The 9146-nt window shown below is 61.3% G+C and overlaps 1 protein-coding gene across 4 annotated transcripts; it reads left to right on the top strand.

Moving 5' to 3' along the window:
* The first annotated feature begins 462 nt into the window (after positions 1-462).
* On the top strand, positions 463-8282 carry DOK4 (docking protein 4). 4 transcript variants are annotated; one of them, XR_010834375.1, is made up of 10 exons: positions 463-576; positions 3312-3571; positions 4521-4628; positions 4740-4854; positions 4950-5069; positions 5185-5374; positions 6144-6282; positions 6415-6538; positions 6641-7002; positions 7112-8282. XR_010834375.1 is itself a non-coding variant. In XM_048068984.2 (10 exons), the coding sequence occupies exons 3-10, from the start codon at positions 3506-3508 to the stop codon at positions 6763-6765; spliced, it is 987 nt and encodes a 328-aa protein (XP_047924941.1). In that variant the 5' UTR covers positions 488-576; positions 2848-2958; positions 3312-3505; the 3' UTR covers positions 6766-8282. The 4 variants fall into 4 exon arrangements, 3 of the variants coding, with proteins under 3 accessions (XP_047924942.1, XP_066860338.1, XP_047924941.1); XM_048068984.2 differs by adding an exon at positions 2848-2958 and having other exon boundaries at positions 488-576; positions 6641-8282; XM_048068985.2 differs by having other exon boundaries at positions 6641-8282.
* Positions 8283-9146: the final 864 nt, after the last annotated feature.

The raw sequence follows: 9146 nt of genomic DNA, 5'->3' as shown, positions 1-9146 counted from the left end.
ATCCCCTCGCTCTGCTTTTTAATTGATTGGCTAAAAGCATGGCTCTTTTTGGTGCCTTTTTTTTTTTTTTTAATGGTCTTTATTTGCACCGAGCATTCATTTTTTTATGGGCCAACAGAGCGCGTGTGGGGGGTGGAGGCACCCGCAGGTGGTTTCAGGGGCCCCGCTGCTCACGGGCTCCTGCGAGAGCCCAGAAGCACTTTTTGGGATGCAGAAGGCGGTGCCCCCGGCGTGAGGCGAGATGGAGAGAGGGGACGCTCCCCGTCCCTCTCCTCCAAGCGGACGCGGCTGAGATGCGGCAGCCCCAGCCGGGCAAAGCCTCGCCGAGCCTGGGGGCAGCCAGGCTGCCGCCGAGCAGCGATGGCCACGGGGCGTTCACTCTGAAGCCTAATGGTGTGCGGGCGGGCGGGCGGGGCCGGGCGGCGCGGAGGCGGCCGGGGCGGGCCGGGGCCGGGGCCGGGGCGGGGCCCGGGGCGGGGCGGGGCGGGGGCCGCGCGGATCCCGTCCCCCCGGCCCCCCGTCCCCCCGTCTCGCCGCGCCGGACGCCGGGGCCGCCGAGTGCAGCGGTGGGGCCGGGTAAGGCCGGGGGTGAGGGCCCGAGAGCGCGGCTGGGGTGGGGTCACCGAGGCCGGGGAGGGGGTTGGCACGGGTGCCGGGGTGACAGCGTGGGGGGTGGCGGAGGTCCGGGGGTGCCCCGGTCTGGGGGTGCCCGGTCAGGGGCGGCGCGGGTGCAGGGGCAGGAGGCGCAGCCTTGGCTCCGCTGTAACGTGCGTGGGGTGCGGTGCCCCCCGCGGAGGCGAGCGCTGGTCCTGGCCTGCGTCTGGAGGGTCCCCAGGGTGCTCTCGCGGTCCCCACCGCTGCAACCGCTCAGGGTGGGTCCCGGCCCTATGGGACTCCTCGTGGGCAGCGGGGCAGCTCGGGGGGAGCTATCCTGGGGTGACCCAAGTGGGCCACGAGGGCAGCAGCGGTGGCTGGAGCTGCCTCTCCCAGCTGCACGGGGACCTCCAGAACTGTCCCTGGCGGTGCAGGGCCCTGGGGACCAGGGGAGCTCTGGGTATGGGGTGTCCCTGGCGCAGAGCTTGGCTCCCGAGCATCCCCAGGAATGCCCGTTCCTCCACCAGCAGGCTGTTTCCTAGGTTACTGCCTTCCTTCGGGGATTTTTCCATCTGGGAAAGGGATAATGCAGCTCCACAGAGCTGGTGCTAAGGACCTTCTGGCCAGCATGGCCTCCGAGGCCAGCCATGCCTCCAGCGCTCTGAATTTGGCACATGCTGGCTGCCTGACCTGTGGCACCGTGCGGGCATCACTGCAGGCACTGGCAGGAGGCAATGGCCCAGCTGTGTGGCGACATTCTCCTTCAGCCTCCTTCCCTCCTCTCTGGGCAAGCCCAGGGCTTGCAGGGGCATCCGAAGAAAGCAGGAGCAATGGTGGCCTCACAGGACCCCAGCAGTGGCCATTGGTGTGGGGTTGGGGCACTCCCAGCCCCTTCCCGGCAGTGAGGGGACCCACACCCGCCCATCCCTGGTGCTCTGTGCTGGGACAGAGCCGGAGCCAAGGCTGACCCTGTCCTATCCCGTCCTGCAGGGTGGTGGCGGTGGTGGCCACAGCAGCACCAGGGATGTGGATGCTGTCAACTCTGTCTGGGGCACTATCCTGCTGGGTGCTGGTGTGGGAGGGCTGTACCGGGATGCTTGGGCAGCATGAGCTGGGTTTGGCTGCCCCAGCTGCATGGCAGAGCCGCTGGGGCTACGTGCCCTGGCAAGCAGCTCAGGCTCAGCTTTCAATGACCCTCGCTTTTGGCCATGGGACCGATGGCCACTGCAGTGAGGTAGAGGTGTCCACGGGGATGCAGCTGGTGTTCTTGCTCTGTTGGTGTGCCTGGACGAGCTGCGATGCTGCAGGCCCTCTCCCGCTGGGGTGGTGGGAAATGGGTGGCAGGCGAGTCCCAGCACCTCTTCCGCCTTTGCTGGAGCTGGTGCTGTTTGGCTTCTGAGTAATCATGTTGGTCTTTCATCTCGCTTTGAATTGCATTAATTATTTACTGCTGAGGCTCCAGGACTCGTTGCGAGAGGCTCTGGTGGGGCGGGAGCAGAGTGGCGGTGCTAGGGGAGCTTGAGGCACCACAGGGACATGCACACCTCCAGATGGGATGGCCTCAAGAGCCGGCACAGGGATGGGGTCTCGGGGCTGGAAGCAGGAGCACGCAGCCTCTTTGGCAACCAGCACTATGGCTGAAACATCCCAGGGCAGAGCTGAGCTGTCTGGGGCCTCCTGCAGACTACTCAGGGTTGGAGCGCTGCGTGGGGTCAAAGCCACAGACTTGCAGATGCTGACATTTGAGATAATTGTGTAGGACTCCGGGGATTAAAATAAATAAATAAATAAAATAAATGCAGGGGAAGCATCTTTCCGAAAGGGTAAACAAGTCTGTGGAGGCGGGTGAGCTGGGGCTCTCCTGGCTGGGCCAGGGCTGGACAGCGGGGCATCAGGGATGCTGTCTGGCTTGGGCAGAGGAGGGAGAAGCAGGGGGAGGAGCAGGGGGGGTGAAGGGCTGGCACAGCACCACTGCCAAAGGCGGAGCTGGGCCAGCATCACTCAGTGCTCTGGAGCTTGTGAATGAGGCAGTGCAGTGGGTGAATGACTCTGTTCTGGCCCCATGCCCCTCTTTGAGGGTGGGGAGGTGCTGAGAGGGCAGAGGAGCCCACGGGTGAGCAGTAGGCCTTGCATGGCCCTGGTTCCTAGCCGTGGTAGGGGCTGGACACCGTGGTGTCCCCTGGGACACTACTCCTCGGCCAGGGAGGGGGGGGTGCAGGACAGGGCTTGGCTCTACTCTTTAAATTTTTCCAGCTCCTGGCAAGAGGTTGTTAACGCTGAACCCTACTGATGTCAGCACTGGTAGCCAGGGCCATTTTGCTGCCAGACTGAGCAGCCTGGGAGGAAGGAGATGAAGCGCAGGAGGTAATGGAGACCTGTGGGCGAGGTGTGGCACACGCGTCCAGCAGTGCAGGGGGAGCCCTGTCCTGTGGCCCCTGGCGCTGCAGCAAGTGTTGTTTGTGCTGGGGGGGGCTGGGGGGGGGTACAAAGAGCAAAGGAGCTGTGCAGGTGCTGAGCAAGGCGGGGAGGCATGGTCCGAGGTGGGGAACCCCCTCGCCATGTGTGTGCTGGGGTGAGCTGGCTTGGTGCTGCTGTGCTGGCAGGGGTTAATGCCGGACTGTTCCACCGCAATGGTTCAGCCAGTGAAGGGAGGAGGAGGAGGAGAGATAGAGGAAGATGTCACCATCTCCTGTCTATCTGTCATTTTTATTTTCCAGCCGGTGCCAAGATAGGAACCCGTGCCGGGGAGAAGATGGGGGACAACGCTAGGACAAAGCTGGGGTGGAGGAGGCGGTGAAACAGCGGCCGGTGGGGGGGAGTGCAGGTGAACGGAGGAAGAGGAGGTGGTGAGGAGAGGTGGTGAAGGCAGCAGCCTGCCCTCAGCAGGGCCCCCCCCCCGCCAGGCTTCGCTATGGCTACAAATTTTAATGACATCATCAAGCAAGGCTATGTGAGGATGAAGAGCAGAAAGCTGGGGGTGAGTGGGGCTGGGGGGAGGCCGGGGGGGCACATGGGTGGGTAGGGGGATGCTCGGCGTCCACTGGCTGCCACGAGAGGTGTTGTGGCCAGGGGACACAGCCACGTTGCCTCTTGTGGCGGCCCGTGCCCCCAGCCTTTGTGGCCTTTTGGCTGAAAAAGCAGCATGTTGGGGCTGCATGCAGGGTGCGGGGGGCAGGCAGCTTGGGCCACTTGTTACCCGCGTCACCCCGCTGAGTGCCGTGCCTCAGTTTCCCTCCGCTCGTGGTCCTGCGGCTGGGCTGTGGGGCCTGGGCGGGGACGCACCCCAGCTGCAGAGGGGGTGCCCCTGCGGGGTGCAGGCAGGAGGCAGCCCCTGTGGCTGGGGGAATGGGGAGTGGGGCCGGGCCCCCGCCTCCATCGCTCGGGACCGAGAGCAGCGAGCATGCCGGGTAATTTCACGCTAATTAGGGAGAACAAAGGAGGAGCGGGTGGGTGGGGGTGGGGGATGGCCCTGCCACACTCACGGGCTGAGGCTGGGGGGAGAGGGGAAGGGGAGATGCCAGGATGGGGCCGGGCAGCCTGGCCTTGGGGACCTCTCCCATATTTGCTAATTAAGCTGCAATTACGGCCAGTAGGGTGGGGGCCTCGAGGGGCCCCGAGTAGGGAGGCCCAGGATGCCCAGCCCCCGGTGTCCCCTCCCATCCCCGGTACAGCTCAGATGGGACGGGACGGAAGGGTCCGCGGCCCCTTGGGCTTCCCACCCGTCTGGGACCAGCGAAACCTGGGGATGGGGAAGCTGAGGTCGGCTTGCTGAGGGATGGAGAGCCTTGCCTGAACCCCGGGGTTTCTGCTTTCAATTGTTGGGGGGGGGGGGGGGGGGGAAGCAAATTAATACTGGAGAGGGGGATGCACAGAAGCAGCAGTGCTGTGTGGTGCTGAGCCCCTGTCCGGGCACTTTCTGTCCACAGATCTACCGGCGGTGCTGGCTGGTCTTCCGGAAATCCTCCAGCAAAGGGCCCCAGCGCCTGGAGAAGTACCCAGATGAGAAGTCAGCGTGTTTGCGTGGGTGCCCCAAGGTGAGGGGCCGTGGCCGAGGAGTGCTGGTGCATGGAGGGGACCCGCAGGGGGATGCAGCCAGGCGTGGACACAGCCTCCAGTGACGCCCCCTCCCCCTTTCCCCCCCCCAGGTCACTGAGATCAGCAATGTCAAGTGCATCACCCGTTTGCCCAAGGAGACCAAGAGACAGGCGGTGGCCATTGTCTTCACTGATGACTCAGCCCGGACTTTCACCTGTGATTCGGGTATGGGGGCACCCCACGGGCTGGGCTGGGCTGAACCTGGGCGGCCCCTTTTTGCTGGGGCCGGTGAGGGCCCTGAGCTGCCACGTGCCTTGCAGAACTGGAGGCTGAGGAGTGGTACAAGGTGCTGTCGGTGGAGTGCCTGGGCGCCCACCTGAACGACATCAGCCTGGGGGAGCCTGACCTGCTGGCGCCCGGCGTGCAGTGCGAGCAGACGGGTGAGTGCAGGTGGAAGGGCATCTGCTTGGCTCAGCCCCACTATAGCCCTGCTTAGATCTTTCTTTTTTCTTTTTTTTTCTTTTTTTTTTGCCCCCCACCCCCTCTCCCCTCCAGACCGGTTCAACGTGTTCCTCCTCCCCTGCCCCAACCTGGATGTTTATGGCGAATGCAAGCTGCAGATTACCCACGAAAACATCTACCTCTGGGACATGCACAACCCACGGGTGAAGCTGGTGTCCTGGCCCCTCTGCTCCCTGCGCCGCTATGGCCGTGATGCCACACGCTTCACCTTCGAGGCAGGACGGTGAGACACCACCCTCACGGGGACAGGGACTAGCATGGGCACGTCTGTTGCCAGGTGCTGTGGCAGCATTGCCCCTGTTGCCCTGAGGTAGGGCAGGCCCCGACACCAGGGTGAGGGCTTCTGCCCCACGGCCCTGGGGCAGTTGCAGGCCCTTCCTGGGGCCACCCATACGCCCAGCCCTCCAGGAGCCGGGCTCCTGCCATGGGGAGGCTTCTTTGGCTCCGTCAGGCCTGGCTATATTAGGAACTTTCCTGCTAATTACTGGCTCTTGAGAAGAAGAAACATGATCTTCCCGTTCATCCCAGCCCTTGGCTTCCGCTGACTCACCAGGCTGGACTCTCCTGGGGCACAGGGGAGGGGGCGGCAGCTGCTTTCCCAAGAAGGGCACCCAGGGGCACCTATTATCCCCAGTAGGTGCTGGGGGGCTGTGTTCCAGCCCAGCTCCACTGGGGAGGTTTGGGGCTTCACCTAGTCCCAGCTCAGCACATGGCTGCACCAAGCCAGATGTCCTAGGGGCACAGAGAGGACAGCACTTGGGGCATAGGAAGCTGGACTGTCTGCTGCTGGGGCAGCTTTTTTAATCATCTCTCTGCTTTGGTTGCAGTACGGTTTTGCTCCCTTCACTGGACAGCTGTGGGGTTGTGTGAAACCAGCCCCAGTGGCAGCGGGGGGGGCTCTGGTCCCGGGGCTCCAGTGAGGCTTCAGCTGGGTGGGTTGGCCCTGGTCGGTACGGTTGGCCTTCGTGATGACCCATGTTCCATCCCCGTAGGATGTGTGATGCAGGCGAGGGCCTCTACACCTTCCAGACGCAAGAGGGCGAGCAGATCTACCAGCGTGTGCACAGCGCCACGTTGGCCATCGCTGAGCAGCACAAGAGGGTCTTGCTGGAGATGGAGAAGAACGTCAGGGTGAGCTGTGGCCCCGAGGCTGCTGTGGGTTGTGCCAGCCGCCCTGAGAGGGCAGCTTTGGGACAGCTTGTGCCCTGCTGGGGTGAGCATGGGGCATTGTTTGCTATGCTCACCCCCTCTTGTCCACGGCAGCTGCTGAACAAGGGCAGTGAGCACTTCTCCTACCCCTGCACCCCCACCACCATGCTGCCCCGCAGCGCCTACTGGCACCACATCACTGGCTCACAGAACATGGCTGAGTCCTCCAGCTACACTGGTGAGCATCTCCCTGTGCCCTGCTGGGGACCTGCTGGGGACCTGTGGCTCCTCCAGCCCCAGCATGTTCCCTGGGCAAGACCACGCTGTGCTTCGTTCCTAGGGGAGGCGTATGCAGGCGCCCAGACCAGCTCGGACACCAACCTCCTCAACAGGTTCATCTTGCTGAAGCCAAAGCCCTCCAACAGCGACAAGACGGAGAGCAGGGAGTCCAAATCATCCCCGTGACCCAGTGGTGTGGGGACCGTGGCTGCAGCAGGACGTGTGGGGGCTCCACTGGTTCCCATCCCGGTGCCCTGTAACCACTTTTTCTTTCTGGGGGTGTCCAGGACCTGGGAAGCCGCCCGCTACTCAGAGAGGTGCCCAGCCCCTTGGCATGGAGAGACTGAGGCCAGGCATCCTCTGGGCCGAGCCCCTTGGGGTGCTGGCAGCAGGGCCTCTCACCTCAGCCTGAAGTTACAGAAGGTGACAGCTAGCTCCATGTTAAGTGACTTTAAATATATATTGCATATCCGTATTGTACAGTAAGAGATTTTCCCTTCTCACACAAATGCAAACTTCATACCTGCTGAAGAGACCTCGAGGAGAAGCTCAGAGATTTTTGACTCTCGGGGACACAGCTGAGAGGTGAAAAAGAGGTATGGGGGTGTGTGAAGAAATGCAGCCAATTTTCTGCGGGTTGGAAGGCTGGAGAGCGGCCTGCCATGGGGAAGGAGGCAGCTGCACCAGCCTGATGTGCTCTGGCCGTGCCCTACGGGGCTGCTGCATGAAGCAGCACTGGGCTGATTTTGCACTTCTCAAAGAGATTTGAACACTCTGTAGAATTGAGATGTCTCAGGAGAAACTGATTTTCCTTCCAAACCGAGGCCTCACGCACACAGAGGGCAGCGCATGCTGGGACAGGGGCTGCTGGGGTGAGCTGAGCCCTGGCCCCGGGGATCCCCCCTCCCCATGCGTATGTCCCCACCAATGCCTCCATTTACCTGTGCAGAACTGGCAACCTAGGGGCCGTTTTTGGACAGTAGCCGCTGTACCTTGAGGGTAAGCTTTGTGGGGAAAAAAAAAAGAAATCCCTGGGCAGAGGAAGCCCCTCAGGCCCTTCCAGGGGACACGGGTGGGGAACAGCCGCATTTCTCAGCTGCACTCCCTTCTCGTTTCATTTGTCCTTGCTCCTTCTATGCTGCTGCTGCTAGTGGGCACCAGTGAGAATGGGTCAAAGACCTTGCACACAAGAACTGGGCTTAATGTATTGAACTCAAAAGCAATTGATTTTCTAGTTCTCCTATTTATTGAACTCCTTTAGAAGGGCTATCTTTTTATTGCAGTACAAACCTTGGTGTTTCCTTCCAGTCTTTTGGTCTGGTTCGGTTGGTTGGTGATTTTATTTCCTTTCTGAAAGCTCTAAGTCTGTGCTTTGGGGGCAGGGAGCATTGTGATGTGGGAATCTGTGGTCTGTGGCCTGTAAATATGGTGTGTTGGGTCTGTGTAGCTTGTAGATGAGGCTGGGGAGCTGCTGGCACATCCGTGGGCCAGAGCAGGGCTGCTCCCTGTGCTTGGCAGTGCCTCGCTACCCCAGCCCAGCAGCGTGTCCTCCATTGGGTGAGAGGTATAACCTGCTGCCTTTTCCTGGCTACAGACCTCATCCAGAAAAGATTTAACATTTATTACCAAAAATGTTTGATTAGTCTTTTTTCTCTTTTTTTTTAAGGAATTGCTCAATGAATAAACAACCCTTATCCACCCTTCCTGTTTGTCTGTTCCATCCAAACACGCTCAGGAAGTACAAGTTCAAGTATCGCATGCCAGAGAAAAATGCTGACCAAGGGAGAATTTTCTAATGCTACAGGCAGTGTGTTTGCCTCAAAGCTTTGTTCTGCTGCCAGTGACTGCAAGGACATTTCAAATGAAGGCCTGGGGAGGGGAAATGGGTGTAGCAAGTCATACCCTCCATCAACTACCCCTGGGCAAAGGAGGATACCAGTATCCCACTTTCAGCTGTCTGGGGCCACACTAGCACAGCAGTGGCTCTCTGTATCCCTGGGAGACAGGGTTTCCAGCCACGCCAACTCTGAGCTCTTCCAGTGTTCTGCCAGTTTGGTTAGTGCTACCCTGGCTGTCTGGCACAGTGCTGGTCTTGGGGCAAGAAGAGCGGCAGCTGTGCCAGCCAGGGCACCACAGCCCCCCCATGGTTACAACCGAAGCCTGAGCCACCTGTCAGGGCCAGGGGGAACTAGATGCTCCTGCTCGCTGCCTCTGGGGATGGGGGCAGGTACATCTATGTGGCAGAGCAACAGCACAGAGAAAGGCAGGCCCTGGCCCACAGGACACTGGAAGCAGCCTAACCGCAGCAGCTCTCCCCCCGAGGGAAAAACAGAACTGACTCAGGCTGTGTGCCCTGCTCAGCTGGAGCAGCACATCTTCCTGCACCTGAGCCATCCCCTCACCTAGGCCCCAAGTAAGGGGCCTTCCCCTACCTTCCAGCCACCGAGGTAAGGAAGAAGCAGCTCCTGCTCTCTCCAGCAGTGTGTCACTGAGAAGCTTGTCCCAGGTCCCCCTGGACAATGAGGAAGGGGAGAAGGGGTGACTGGGCGATCCCTGGAGCCCTTCAT

Source organism: Anser cygnoides, chromosome 12 (assembly GCF_040182565.1).
Source record: "Anser cygnoides isolate HZ-2024a breed goose chromosome 12, Taihu_goose_T2T_genome, whole genome shotgun sequence".
Taxonomy (NCBI): Eukaryota; Metazoa; Chordata; class Aves; order Anseriformes; family Anatidae; genus Anser; species Anser cygnoides.
Note: the sequence above shows the minus strand (reverse complement) of the source record. Positions and strands in the feature narration are given on the sequence as shown.